Source organism: Oncorhynchus kisutch, linkage group LG17, assembly GCF_002021735.2.
Source record: "Oncorhynchus kisutch isolate 150728-3 linkage group LG17, Okis_V2, whole genome shotgun sequence".
NCBI lineage: Eukaryota > Metazoa > Chordata > Actinopteri > Salmoniformes > Salmonidae > Oncorhynchus > Oncorhynchus kisutch.
Window position 1 is genome coordinate 88445058 of NC_034190.2, and position 15620 is coordinate 88460677.

Below are 15620 nucleotides of genomic sequence, written 5' to 3' on the forward strand. Positions count from 1 at the left end.
AGAGAAGAGGGAGAGAGAGAAGAGGGGAGAGAGAGAAGAGGGGAGAGAGAGAAGAGGGGAGAGAGAGAAGAGGGGAGAGAGAAGAGGGAGAGAGAGAAGAGGGGAGAGAGAGAAAATGGGAGAGAGAGAAGAGGGGAGAGAGTCAGGGTGTTGCAGCTGAGACGAAACCATACAACAGGTTGCAGTGAAAGCAGTAACAGTGGTGAGTCAAAGCCACACAGGCCTTCATGAATAAACTATGAGTGTGTGAGTATTTTATGCGGGGTAGTTCATTAGGATCCCAGTTAGCTGTTGCAAAAGCAGCAGCTACTCTTCCTGGGATCCACACAGAACACTAAAACATGACATAACACAGAACATTAATAAACAAGAACAGAACATTTTATAAAAAGGCCCACATATCAATGTGTGAGGGCGTATCAGTGTGTGTATCAGTGTGGGCGTATCAGTGTGGGCGTATCAGTGTGTGTATCAGTGTGGGCGTATCAGTGTGTGAGGGCGTATCAGTGTGTAGATCAGTGTGGGCGTATCAGTGTGGGCGTGTCAGTGTGGGCGTATCAGTGTGGGCGTATCAGTGTGTGAGGGCGTATCAGTGTGTGTATCAGTGTGGGCGTATCAGTGTGTGTATCAGTGTGGGCGTATCAGTGTGTAGATCAGTGTGGGCGTATCCGTGTGTGTATCAGTGTGGGCGTACCAGTGTGGGCGTGTCAGTGAGGGCGTATCAGTGTGTGAGGGCGTATCAGTGTGTGTATCAGTGTGGGCGTATCAGTGTGTGTATCAGTGTGGGCGTACCAGTGTGGGCGTGTCAGTGAGGGCGTATCAGTGTGTGAGGGCGTATCAGTGTGTGTATCAGTGTGGGCGTACCAGTGTGTATATCAGTGTGGGGCGTATCAGTGTGTGTATCAGTGTGGGCGTATCAGTGTGTATATCAGTGTGGGCGTATCAGTGTGTGTATCAGTGTGGGCGTACCAGTGTGTATATCAGTGAGGGCGTATCAGTGTGTGTATCAGTGTGGGCGTACCAGTGTGGGCGTGTCAGTGAGGGCGTATCAGTGTGTGAGGGCGTATCAGTGTGTGTATCAGTGTGGGCGTACCAGTGTGTATATCAGTGTGGGCGTATCAGTGTGTGTATCAGTGTGGGCGTATCAGTGTGTATATCAGTGTGGGCGTATCAGTGTGTATATCAGTGTGTATATCAGTGTGGGCGTATCAGTGTGTGTATCAGTGTGGGCGTATCAGTGTGTATATCAGTGTGTATATCAGTGTGGGCGTATCAGTGTGGGCGTGTCAGTGAGGGCGTATCAGTGTGTGAGGGCGTATCAGTGTGTATATCAGTGTGGGCGTATCAGTGTGTATATCAGTGTGGGCGTATCAGTGTGTATATCAGTGTGGGCGTATCAGTGTGTATATCAGTGTGGGCGTATCAGTGTGTGTATCAGTGTGTGAGGGCGTATCAGTGTGTGTATCAGTGTGTGAGGGCCGTATCAGTGTGTTTATCAGTGTGTGAGGGCGTATCAGTGTGTGTATCAGTGTGTGAGGGCGTATCAGTGTGTATATCAGTGTGGGCGTATCAGTGTGTATATCAGTGTGGGCGTATCAGTGTGTATATCAGTGTGGGCGTATCAGTGTGTATATCAGTGTGGGCGTATCAGTGTGTGTATCAGTGTGTGAGGGCGTATCAGTGTGTGTATCAGTGTGTGAGGGTGTATCAGTGTGTGAGGGTGTATCAGTGTGTGAGGGCGTATCAGTGTGTGTATTAGTGTGTGAGGGCGTATCAGTGTGTGTATCAGTGTGTGAGGGCGTATCAGTGTGCGTATCAGTGTGTTTATCAGTGTGTGAGGGCGTATCAGTGTGTGAGGGCGTATCAGTGTGTGAGGGCGTATCAGTGTGTGTATCAGTGTGTGAGGGCGTATCAGTGTGTGAGGGCGTATCAGTGTGTGAGGGCGTATCAGTGTGTGTATTAGTGTGTGAGGGCGTATCAGTGTGTGTATCAGTGTGTGAGGGTGTATCAGTGTGTGAGGGCGTATCAGTGTGTGTATCAGTGTGTGAGGGCGTATCAGTGTGTGTATCAGTGTGTGAGGGCGTATCAGTGTGTGTATCAGTGTGTGAGGGCGTATCAGTGTGTGTATCAGTGTGTGAGGGCGTATCAGTGTGTGTATCAGTGTGTGAGGGCGTATCAGTGTGTGAGGGCGTATCAGTGTGTGTATTAGTGTGTGAGGGCGTATCAGTGTGTGTATCAGTGTGTGAGGGCGTATCAGTGTGTGTATCAGTGTGTGAGGGCGTATCAGTGTGTGAGGGCGTATCAGTGTGTGTATTAGTGTGTGAGGGCGTATCAGTGTGTGTATTAGTGTGTGAGGGCGTATCAGTGTGTGTATCAGTGGTGTGAGGGCGTATCAGTGTGTGTATCAGCGTGTGAGGGCGTATCAGTGTGTGTATCAGCGTGCGAGGGCGTATCAGTGTGTGTATCTGTGTGTATATCAGTGTGGGCGTGTCAGTGTGTGTATCAGTGTGTGTATCAGTGTGTGTATCAGTGTGTGTATCAGTGTGTGTATTAGTGTGTGAGGGCGTATCAGTGTTGTGTATCAGCGTGTGAGGGCGTATCAGTGTGTGCATTAGTGTGTGAGGGTGTATCAGTGTGTGTATCAGTGTGTGAGGGCGTATCAGTGTGTGTATTAGTGTGTGAGGGCGTATCAGTGTGTGAGGGCGTATCAGTGTGTGTATCAGCGTGTGAGGGCGTATCAGTGTGTGCATCAGTGTGTGAGGGCGTATCAGTGTGTGTATTAGTGTGTGAGGGTGTATCAGTGTGTGTATCAGTGTGTGAGGGCGTATCAGTGTGTGTATTAGTGTGTGTTATCAGTGTGTGAGGGCGTATCAGTGTGTGTATCAGTGTGTGAGGGCGTATCAGTGTGTGTATCAGTGTGTGAGGGCGTATCAGTGTGTGTATCAGCGTGTGAGGGCGTATCAGTGTGTGTATCAGTGTGTGAGGGTGTATCAGTGTGTGAGGGCGTATCAGTGTGTGTATCAGTGTGTGAGGGCGTATCAGTGTGTGAGGGCGTATCAGTGTGTGTATTAGTGAGTGTATTAGTGGGTGTATCAGTGTGTGAGGGCGTATCAGTGTGTGAGGGCGTATCAGTGTGTGAGGGTGTATCAGTGTGTGAGGGTGTATCAGTGTGTGAGGGCGTATCAGTGGTGTTTATTAGTGAGTGTATTAGTGGGTGTATCAGTGTGTGTATTAGTGAGTGTATTAGTGGGCGTATCAGTGTGTGTATCAGCGTGTGAGGGCGTATCAGTGTGTGTATCAGCGTGTGAGGGCGTATCAGTGGGTGTATCAGTGTGTGTATCAGTGTGTGAGGGCGTATCACTGTGTGTATCAGTGTGTGAGGGCGTATCAGTGTGTGTATCAGTGTGTGAGGGCGTATCAGTGTGTGTATTAGTGAGTGTATTAGTGGGTGTATCAGTGTGTGTATCAGCGTGTGAGGGCGTATCAGTGTGTGTATCAGCGTGTGAGGGCGTATCAGTGTGTGTATCATTGTGTGTATCAGTGTGAGGGTGTATCAGTGTGTGTATCAGTGTGTGTGTTTCAGTGTGTGTATCAGCGTGTGAGGGCGTATCCGTGTGTATATCAGTGTGGGCGTGTCAGTGTGTGTATCAGTGTGTGTATCAGCGTGTGTATCAGTGTGCGTATCAGTGTTTGTATCAGTGTGTGAGGTCGTATCAGTGTATCAGTGTGTGTATTAGTGTATCAGTGTGTGTATTAGTGTGTGAGGGCGTATCAGTGTGTGTATCAGTGTGTGAGGGTGTATCAGTGTGTGAGGGCGTATCAGTGTGTGTATCAGTGTGTGAGGGCGTATCAGTGTGTGTATCAGTGTGTGAGGGCGTATCAGTGTGTGAGGGCGTATCAGTGTGTGTATTAGTGTGTGAGGGCGTATCAGTGTGTGTATTAGTGTGTGAGGGCGTATCAGTGTGTGTATCAGTGTGTGAGGGCGTATCAGTGTGTGTATCAGTGTGTGAGGGCGTATCAGTGGTGTGTATCAGCGTGTGAGGGCGTATCAGTGTGTGTATCAGCGTGCGAGGGCGTATCAGTGTGTGTATCCGTGTGTATATCAGTGTGGGCGTGTCAGTGTGTGTATCAGTGTGTGTATCAGTGTGTGTATCAGTGTGTGTATTAGTGTGTGAGGGCGTATCAGTGTGTGAGGGCGTATCAGTGTGTGTATCAGCGGTGTGAGGGCGTATCAGTGTGTGCATCAGTGTGTGAGGGCGTATCAGTGTGTGTATTAGTGTGTGTATCAGTGTGTGTATTAGTGTGTGAGGGCGTATCAGTGTGTGAGGGCGTATCAGTGTGTGTATCAGCGTGTGAGGGCGTATCAGTGTGTGCATCAGCGTGTGAGGGCGTATCAGTGTGTGTATTAGTGCGTGAGGGTGTATCAGTGTGTGTATCAGTGTGTGAGGGCGTATCAGTGTGTGTATTAGTGTGTGTATCAGCGTGTGAGGGCGTATCAGTGTGTGTATCAGCGTGTGAGGGCGTATCAGTGTGTGTATCAGCGTGTGAGGGCGTATCAAGTGTGTGTATCAGCGTGTGAGGGCGTATCAGTGTGTGTATCAGCGTGTGAGGGCGTATCAGTGTGTGTATCAGCGTGTGAGGGCGTATCAGTGTGTGTATCAGCGTGTGAGGGCGTATCAGTGTGTGTATCAGCGTGTGAGGGCGTATCAGTGTGTGAGGGCGTATCAGTGTGTGTATCAGCGTGTGAGGGCGTATCAGTGTGTGTATCAGCGTGTGAGGGCGTATCAGTGTGTGTATCAGCGTGTGAGGGCGTATCAGTGTGTGTATCAGCGTGTGAGGGCGTATCAGTGTGTGTATCAGCGTGTGAGGGCGTATCAGTGTGTGTATCCGTGTGTATATCAGTGTGTGAGGTCGTATCAGTGTGTGTATCCGTGTGTGTATCAGTGTGGGCGTGTCAGTGTGTGTATCAGTGTGTGTGGGCGTGTCAGTGTGTGTATCAGCGTGTGAGAGCGTATCAGTGTGTGTATCAGCGTGTGAGGGCGTATCAGTGTGTGTATCAGCGTGTGAGGGCGTATCAGTGTGTGTATCAGCGTGTGAGGGCGTATCAGTGTGTGTATCCGTGTGTATATCAGTGTGGGCGTGTCAGTGTGTGTATCAGTGTGTGTATCAGTGTGTGGAGGGCGTATCAGTGTGTGAGGGTGTATCAGTGTGTGTATCAGTGTGCGAGGGTGTATCAGTGTGTGTATCAGTGTGTATATCAGTGTGTGAGGGAGTATCAGTGTGTGTATCCGTGTGTATATCAGTGTGTGAGGGAGTATCAGTGTGTATATCAGTGTGGGCGTGTCAGTGTGTGTATCAGTGTGTGTATCAGTGGGTGAGGGCGTATCAGTGTGTGTATCAGCGTGTGAGGGCGTATCAGTGTGTGTATCAGCGTGTGAGGGGCGTATCAGTGTGTGTATCAGTGTGTATATCAGTGTGTGAGGGCGTATCAGTGTGTGTATCAGCGTGTGAGGGTGTATCAGTGTGTGTATCAGCGTGTGAGGGCGTATCAGTGTGTGTATCAGCGTGTGAGGACGTATCAGTGTGTGTATCCGTGTGTATATCAGTGTGGGCGTGTCAGTGTGTGTATCAGTGTGTGTATCAGCGTGTGTATCAGTGTGTGTATCAGTGTGTGTATCAGTGTGTGTATCAGCGTGTGAGGGCGTATCAGTGTTTGTATCAGTGTGTGAGGTCGTATCAGTGTGTGTATCAGCGTGTGAGAGCGTATCAGTGTGTGTATTAGTGTGTGAGGGCGTGTCAGTGAGGGCGTGTCAGTGTGTGTGTGTGTGTGTATGTGTGTGTGTGTATCACTGTGTGTGTATCACTGTGTGTGTGTGTGTGTGTGTATCACTGTGTGTGTGTGTGTGTGTGTGTGTATCACTGTGTGTGTGTGTGTGTGTGTGTGTATCACTGTGTGTGTGTGTGTGTATCACTGTGTGTGTGTGTGTGTGTGTGTGTGTGTGTGTGTATGACTGTGTGTGTATGTGTATCACTGTGTGTGTGTGTGTGTGTGTGTGTGTGTGTGTGTGTGTGTGTGTGTGTGTGTGTGTGTGTGTGTGTATCAGCGTGTGTATCAGTGTGTGTATCAGTGTGTGTATCAGCGTGTGAGGGCGTATCAGTGTTTGTATCAGTGTGTGAGGTCGTATCAGTGTGTGTATCAGCGTGTGAGAGCGTATCAGTGTGTGTATTAGCGTGTGAGGGCGTGTCAGTGTGTGTGTGTGTGTGTGTGTGTATGTGTGTGTGTGTGTATCACTGTGTGTGTGTGTGTGTGTATCACTGTGTGTGTGTGTGTATCACTGTGTGTGTGTGTGTGTATCACTGTGTGTGTGTGTGTGTGTGTATCACTGTGTGTGTGTGTGTGTGTGTGTGTATCACTGTGTGTGTATCACTGTGTGTGTGTGTGTGTGTATCACTGTGTGTGTGTGTGTGTGTGTGTGTGTGTGTGTGTGTATCACTGTGTGTGTGTGTGTGTATCACTGTGTGTGTGTGTGTGTGTGTGTGTGTGTGTGTGTGTGTATCTGTGTGTGTGTGTGTGTGTATCTGTGTGTGTGTGTGTGTGTGTGTATCTGTGTGTGTGTGTGTGTGTATCTGTGTGTGTGTGTGTGTATCACTGTGTGTGTGTGTGTGTGTGTGTGTGTGTATCACTGTGTGTGTGTGTGTGTATTAGTGTGTGAGGGCGTATCAGTGTGTGTATTAGCGTGTGAGGGCGTATCAGTGTGTGTATCAGCGTGTGAGGGCGTGTCAGTGTGTATATCAGTGTGTGAGGGCGTATCAGTGTGTGTATCCGTGTGTATATCAGTGTGGGCGTGTCAGTGTGTGTATCAGTGTGTGTATCAGTGTGTGAGGTCGTATCAGTGTGTGTATCCGTGTGTATATCACTGTGTGTGTGTGTGTGTGTGTATCACTGTGTGTGTGTGTGTGTGTATCACTGTGTGTGTGTGTGTGTGTGTGTGTGTGTGTATGTGTGTGTGTGTATCACTGTGTGTGTATCACTGTGTGTGTGTGTGTGTGTATCACTGTGTGTGTATCACTGTGTGTGTGTGTGTGTGTGTGTGTGTATCACTGTGTGTGTGTGTGTGTGTGTGTGTGTGTGTGTGTATCACTGTGTGTGTGTGTGTATCACTGTGTGTGTGTGTGTGTGTGTATCACTGTGTGTGTGTGTGTGTATCACTGTGTGTGTGTGTGTGTGTATCACTGTGTGTGTGTGTGTGTGTGTGTATATCACTGTGTGTGTGTGTGTGTGTATATCACTGTGTGTGTGTGTGTGTGTGTGTATATCACTGTGTGTGTGTGTGTGTATATCACTGGTGTGTGTGTGTGTGTGTATATCACTGTGTGTGTGTGTGTGTGTATATCACTGTGTGTGTGTGTGTGTGTATCACTGTGTGTGTGTGTGTGTGTGTGTGTGTGTGTGTGTGTATATCACTGTGTGTGTGTGTGTGTGTGTGTATATCACTGTGTGTGTGTGTGTGTGTGTGTGTATATCACTGTGTGTGTGTGTGTGTGTGTGTGTGTGTGTGTATATCACTGTGTGTGTGTGTGTGTGTGTATATCACTGTGTGTGTGTGTGTGTGTGTATATCACTGTGTGTGTGTGTGTGTGTGTGTGTGTTATATCACTGTGTGTGTGTGTGTGTATATCACTGTGTGTGTGTGTGTGTGTGTGTGTGTGTATATCACTGTGTGTGTGTGTGTGTGTGTATATCACTGTGTGTGTGTGTGTGTGTATATCACTGTGTGTGTGTGTGTGTGTATACACTGTGTGTGTGTGTGTGTGTGTGTGTGTGTGTGTGTGTGTGTGTGTGTGTGTATATCACTGTGTGTGTGTGTGTGTGTGTGTATATCACTGTGTGTGTGTGTGTGTGTGTATATCACTGTGTGTGTGTGTGTGTGTGTGTATATCACTGTGTGTGTGTGTGTGTGTATATCACTGTGTGTGTGTGTGTGTATATCACTGTGTGTGTGTGTATCACTGTGTGTGTGTATCACTGTGTGTGTGTGTGTGTGTGTGTGTGTGTGTGTGTGTGTATGTATATCACTGTGTGTGTGTGTGTGTGTGTGTGTGTGTGTATATCACTGTGTGTGTGTGTGTGTGTGTGTGTGTGTGTATATCACTGTGTGTGTGTGTGTGTGTGTGTGTGTATATCACTGTGTGTGTGTGTGTGTGTGTGTGTGTCACTGTGTGTGTGTGTGTGTGTGTGTGTGTGTGTGTGTGTGTGTGTGTGTATCACTGTGTGTGTGTGTGTGTGTGTATATCACTGTGTGTGTGTGTGTGTATATCACTGTGTGTGTGTGTGTGTGTGTGTATATCACTGTGTGTGTGTGTGTGTGTGTATATCACTGTGTGTGTGTGTGTGTATATCACTGTGTGTGTGTGTGTGTATATCACTGTGTGTGTGTGTGTGTGTATATCACTGTGTGTGTGTGTGTGTATATCACTGTGTGTGTGTGTGTGTATATCACTGTGTGTGTGTGTGTATCACTGTGTGTGTGTATCACTGTGTGTGTGTGTGTGTGTGTGTGTGTGTGTGTGTGTATGTATATCTTACTTGCTGCTGTCGTTTGGTTCATCTCCATCAGACGATGATGAAGGAGACGGGGAGGGCCCAGAGGGAGCGGCCGCATGGTGATTCGGTAATCGACTTCCTCCCTGGTCATATGGAGCTGACCAATCGGTGAAGGCCATTTTCCCTGGCAGTGAATCGTTGCAGTCCTGCAGGGGAGGTGGGGGGTTCTGGAACAGAGGGGTGTTGCCTGGTCCGTACGGAGCATTCTGATAGGGTGGCTTTACACCCTGGAGGGGGTACTGGGGGGAGAGAGAGAGAGATGTTAAAACTACAAGCTGGAATACAGCCATTGTTGCTGGTTAAGTGATAGCAAGAGTCAACTGAGTCAATACAAAAGAGCCAGCTGCTGTACTAATGAGTCAATACAAGAAGAGAACCAGCTACTGTACTACTGAGTCAATACAAGAGGAGAACCAGCTACTGTACTGCTGAGTCAATACAAGAGGAGAACCAGCTACTGTACTACTGAGTCAATACAAGAGAACCAGCTACTGTACTGCTGAGTCAATACAAGAGAACCAGCTACTGTACTGCTGAGTCAATACAAGAAGAGAACCAGCTGCTGTACTACTGAGTCGATACAAGAGGAGAACCAGCTACTGTACTGCTGAGTCAATACAAGAGGAGAACCAACTACTGTACTGCTGAGTCAATACAAGAAGAGAACCAGCTACTGTACTGCTGAGTCGATACAAGAGGAGAACCAGCTGCTGTACTACTGAGTCAATACAAGAGGAGAACCAGCTACTGTACTGCTGAGTCAATACAAGAAGAGAACCAGCTACTGTACTGCTGAGTCAATACAAGAGGAGAACCAGCTACTGTACTGCTGAGTCAATACAAGAGGAGAACCAGCTACTGTACTGCTGAGTCAATACAAGAAGAGAACCAGCTACCGTACTACTGAGTCAATACAAGAGGAGAACCAGCTGAGTCAATACAAGGGGAGAACCAGCTACTGTACTGCTGAGTCAATACAAGAGGAGAACCAGCTACTGTACTGCTGAGTCAATACAAGAGGAGAACCAGCTACTGTACTGCTGAGTCAATACAAGAGGAGAACCAGCTACTGTACTACTGAGTCGATACAAGAGGAGAACCAGCTGCTGTACTACTGAGTCAATACAAGAGGAGAACCAGCTACTGTACTGCTGAGTCAATACAAGAAGAGAACCAGCTACTGTACTGCTGAGTCAATACAAGAGGAGAACCAGCTACTGTACTGCTGAGTCAATACAAGAGGAGAACCAGCTACTGTACTGCTGAGTCAATACAAGAAGAGAACCAGCTACCGTACTACTGAGTCAATACAAGAGGAGAACCAGCTGAGTCAATACAAGGGGAGAACCAGCTACTGTACTGCTGAGTCAATACAAGAGGAGAACCAGCTACTGTACTACTGAGTCGATACAAGAGGAGAACCAGCTGCTGTACTACTGAGTCAATACAAGAGGAGAACCAGCTACTGTACTGCTGAGTCAATACAAGAAGAGAACCAGCTACCGTACTACTGAGTCAATACAAGAGGAGAACCAGCTGAGTCAATACAAGAGGAGAACCAGCTACTGTACTGCTGAGTCAATACAAGAGGAGAACCAGCTACTGTACTGCTGAGTCAATACAAGAGGAGAACCAGCTGAGTCAATACAAGAGGTGAACCAGCTACTGTACTGCTGAGTCAATACAAGAGGAGAACCAGCTACTGTACTGCTGAGTCAATACAAGAGGAGAGACAGCTACCGTACTACTGAGTCAATACAAGAAGAGAACCAGCTACTGTACTGCTGAGTCAATACAAGAGGAGAACCAGCTACTGTACTACTGAGTCAATACAAGAGGAGAACCAGCTACTGTACTGCTGAGTCAATACAAGAAGAGAACCAGCTACCATACTACTGAGTCAATACAAGAGAACCAGCTACTGTACTGCTGAGTCAATACAAGAGGAGAACCAGCTGAGTCAATACAAGAGGAGAACCAGCTGCTGTACTGCTGAGTCAATACAAGAGGAGAACCAGCTACTGTACTGCTGAGTCAATACAAGAGGAGAACCAGCTGAGTCAATACAAGGGGAGAACCAGCTACTGTACTGCTGAGTCAATACAAGAGGAGAACCAGCTGAGTCAATACAAGGGGAGAACCAGCTACTGTACTGCTGAGTCAATACAAGAGGAGAACCAGCTACTGTACTGCTGAGTCAATACAAGAGGCGAACCAGCTACTGTACTGCTGAGTCAATACAAGAGGAGAACCAGCTGCTGTACTGCTGAGTCGATACCAGAGGAGAACCAGCTACTGTACTACTGAGCCAAGAAGCTTAGGAGGTAATAACTAGCTACATCAGAGGCATGTGACTCCTACCTGGGTCTTTACAGTCTGCATCGCCCCCATGTGGCCAGGAGGTCCACCAAACGGAGCCGGCCCAAACCCTGGCACTACACACAGACAGAGAAATAAATTACTTGTCCAATTTAGCAGGTCTAACAAGTATTTAAGAAAAAGCTTTAGCCAATCGTGCTTGTGTCACTGACTACAAGAGATACTGTATGACGGACAGCGGCCTTCGCCAAATGCGGGGTTACTCACAGAGGTAGGGGGAGGTTCCCATGGAGAGTGGGCGGGGTTTAGAGGCAGCTGAGAAATACTCCACAGCTCTCTTAAAACGCTGCACCTTGTCCTCCATACGAGACTAGAGGGAGACAAATATAGATTTATTTAACCTTTATGTAAACAGGGATCCACATTGAGATTAAACATATATTTTACAAGAGAGCCCTGAACACATTACAATAAAAACAGAATATTAAAACAGAATGTATAAAACAATAGAATTCAGCTCAATAAAAAAAATTACATTTAATAAAAGCAATCCCATTCAACTACATAGAAGTCCTCAATCAATAATGTAAACTGCCTGAGTGGTAGCAGCACATCTAAGTGCAGTGAACTCTGTTCCACAAATTAGAAGCAATAAAAACTAAATGCAGATTTTCCCAAATCTGTAGAGACTGGAGAGATCTCTAATGTTATCCATTCCTGCGAATGGGTTATTTTGATATGAAAAAACCATCTTGGATCTTAGCTTCTTAGTCAGATGATTTATATGTGTTATGAAGGACAACTTGTCATCAATCCAGACACCCAGGTACTTATATTGAGAAACAAGCTCAATGTGGGCTCCATTTATAGGGCAAGTCCCCAGGGTCAACATTTCATGACCTACAGAACAGCATGAGCTTGGTTTTACACTCATTTAAGATCTGGATTTCTGAACTGAATCAAAGTCATCCTAAAGTTCATGAATGGCCTGCTGCACTGAGGTGGCACAGGAACACAACACTGGGTCATCTGCATAGAGATGAATGGCCTGCTGCACTGAGGTGGCACAGGAACACAACACTGTGTCATCTGCATAGAGATGAATGGCCTGCTGCACTGAGGTGGCACAGGAACACAACACTGTGTCATCTGCATAGAGATGAATGGCCTGCTGCACTGAGGTGGCACAGGAACACAACACTGGGTCATCTGCATAGAGATGAATGTTACAAGTATGAACAGTGTTTCCTATGTCATTAACTTCTTGGATACTGGGGGGCAGTATAGAGTAGCTTGGATGAATAAGGTGCCCAGAGTAAACTGCCTGCTACTCAGGCATTAAAGCTAGAATATTCATATAATTAGTATATTTGGATAGAAACCCCGTTGAAGTTTCTAAACCTGTTTGATGTCTGTGAGTATAACAGAACTCATATGGCAGGCAAAAACCAGAGAAAAAAATCCAACCAGGAAGTGGGAAATCTGAGGTTGGTCGATTTTCAACTCAGCCCCTATTGAAGATACAGTGGAATATTAGTCATGTTGCACTTCCTAAGGCTTCCACTAGATGTCAACAGTCTTTAGAAACTTGTTTGAGGCTTCTACTGTAAAGGGGGGCTCATAAGGGCTCTTTGAGTCAGTGGTCTGGCAGAGTGCCAGCGCGGTCATGAGAGAGTTAGCGCGGTCATGAGAGAGTTAGCGCGGTCATGAGAGAGTTAGCTCGCATTCCATTGCTTTTCTACAGACAAAGGAATTCTCCGGTTGGAACATTATTGAAGATTTATGTTAAAAACATCATAAAGATTGATTCTATCCATCGTTTGACATGTTTCTACGGACTGTAACAGAACTTTTTGACATTTCGTCTGCTCCTAGTGAACGTGCTTTGTGACTTTGGATTTGTTTACAAAACGTGCTAACAAAAGTAGCTACTTGGACATAAATGATGGACATTATCTAACAGATCAAACATTTATTGTGGAATTGAGATTCTTGGGAGTGCATTCTGATGAAGACCATCAAAGGTAAGTGAATATTTATAATGCTATTTCACACTAATGTTGACTACACAACATGGTGGATATTTCTTTGGCTGGTTTGGGCTCTGAGCGCCGTACTCAGATTATTGCATGTGTGCTTTTTCCGTAAAAAAAAAAAAATCTGACACAGTGGTTGCATTAAGGAGAAGTTTATCTAAAGTTCCATGTATAATAGTTGTATCTTTTATCAATGTTTATTATGAGTATTTCTGTGAATTGATGTGGCTCTCTGCAAAATCACGGCATGTTTTGGAACTACTGAACATAACACGCCACTGAAAAATGAGATTTTTGGATATAAATATGAACTTTATCGAACAAAACATACATGTATTGTGTAACATGAGTGTCATCTGATGAAGATCAAAGGTTAGTGATTAATTTCATTGCTGCTTTTTGTGACTCCTCTCTTTGGATGGAAAAATGGTTTTTCTGTGACTTGGTGGTGACCTAACATAATAGTTTGTGCTTTCGCTGTAACGCCTTTTTGAAATCAGACTGTGGCTGGATTAACGAGAATTATATTTTCAAAATGGTGTAAAATACTTGATTGCTGAAGAATTTTAATTAGGAGATTTTTGTTGTTTTGAATTTGGCGCCCTGCACCACTTTCACTGGCTGTTGGCGGGGTGGGACGCTACCATCCCGAATATCCCAGAGGTTAAGTAGCTAGCCTCCCGGGTGAACATCCCAGAGAGGTTAAGTAGCTAGCCTCCCGGGTGAACATCCCAGAGAGGTTAAGTAGCTAGCCTCCCGGGTGAACATCCCAGAGAGGTTAAGTAGCTAGCCTCCCGAGTGAACATCCCAGAGAGGTTAAGTAGCTAGCCTCCCGGGTGAACATCCCAGAGAGGTTAAGTAGCTAGCCTCCCGGGTGAACATCCCAGAGAGGTTAATATACAAAGTGAACAATGGACCTAAAATCAAACCCTAAGGAACACCTTTTTGAATCTCAATTCAGATTTAACCCCATCTATCAAGATGGCCTGAGTTCTGTCACTAAGATCATTCAGATTTAACCCCATCTATCAAGATGGCCTGAGTTCTGTCACTAAGATCATTCAGATTTAACCCCATCTATCAAGATGGCCTGAGTTCTGTCACTAAGATCATTCAGATTTAACCCCATCTATCAAGATGGCCTGAGTTCTGTCACTAAGATCATTCAGATTTAACCCCATCTATCAAGATGGCCTGAGTTCTGTCACCAAGATCATTCAGATTTAACCCCATCTATCAAGATGGCCTGAGTTCTGTCACTAATATAATTCAGATTTAACCCCATCTATCAAGATGGCCTGAGTTCTGTCACTAAGATCATTCAGATTTAACCCCATCTATCAAGATGGCCTGAGTTCTGTCACTAAGATCATTCAGATTTAACCCCATCTATCAAGATGGCCTGAGTTCTGTCACTAAGATCATTCAGATTTAACCCCATCTATCAAGATGGCCTGAGTTCTGTCACTAAGATCATTCAGATTTAACCCCATCTATCAAGATGGCCTGAGTTCTGTCACTAAGATAATTCAGATTTAACCCCATCTATCAAGATGGCCTGAGTTCTGTCACTAAGATCATTCTGAAACCAGAAAAAGTATGTGAACCCTTTGAAAAAACCTGGATTTCTGCATAAATTGGTCATAAAACTTGATCTGATCATCTGGGTCACAACAGTAGACAAAGAGTCTGCTTAAACTAATAACACAAACTATTGTCTATATTGAATACATAATTTAAACATTCCATGTAGGTTGGGAAAAGTATGTGAACCCCAAAGCCTCCTTCACTCACGCCGCCAAGCTTACCCTAGTAAAACTGACTATCCTACCGATCCTCGACTTCGGCGATGTCATCTACAAAATGGCTTCCAACACTCTACTCAGCAAACTGGATGCAGTCTATCACAGTGCCATCCGTTTCGTCACTAAAGCACCTTATACCACCCACCACTGCGACTTGTATGCTCTAGTCGGCTGGCCCTCGCTACATATTCGTCGCCAGACCCACTGGCTCCAGGTCATCTACAAGTCCATGCTAGGTAAAGCTCCGCCTTATCTCAGCTCACTGGTCACGATGGCAACACCCATCCGTAGCACGCGCTCCAGCAGGTGTATCTCACTGATCATCCCTAAAGCCAACACCTCATTTGGCCGCCTTTCGTTCCAGTACTCTGCTGCCTGTGACTGGAACGAATTGCAAAAATCGCTGAAGTTGGAGACTTTTATCTCCCTCACCAACTTCAAACATCAGCTATCTGAGCGGCTAACCGATCGCTGCAGCTGTACATAGTCTATCGGTAAATAGCCCACCCTTTTTCACCTACCTCATCCCCATACTGTTTTTATTTATTTACTTTTCTGCTCTTTTGCACACCAATATCTCTACCTGTACATGACCATCTGATCATTCATCACTCCAGTGTTAATCTGCAAAATTGTAATTATTTGCCTACCTCCTCATGCCTTTTGCACACATTGTATATAGACTCCCCCTTTGGTTTCTACTGTGTTATTGACTTGTTAATTGTTTACTCCACGTGTAACTCTTTGTTGTCTGCTCACACTGCTATGCTTTATCTTGGCCAGGTCGCAATTGTAAATGAGAACTTGTTCTCAACTAGCCACCTGGTTAAATAAAGGTTAAATAAAAATAAAATA

General features: G+C 46.0%; 1 protein-coding gene across 1 annotated transcript in view; it reads right to left on the reverse strand.

Moving 5' to 3' along the window:
- The window catches only part of LOC109885057 (constitutive coactivator of PPAR-gamma-like protein 2), a 55646-nt gene that overhangs the window by 17579 nt on the left and 22447 nt on the right, over positions 1-15620 (reverse strand). The window contains 3 exon segments of the mRNA XM_031793368.1: positions 8588-8844; positions 10967-11040; positions 11192-11294. Coding sequence (XP_031649228.1) covers positions 8588-8844; positions 10967-11040; positions 11192-11294 — 434 coding nt within the window.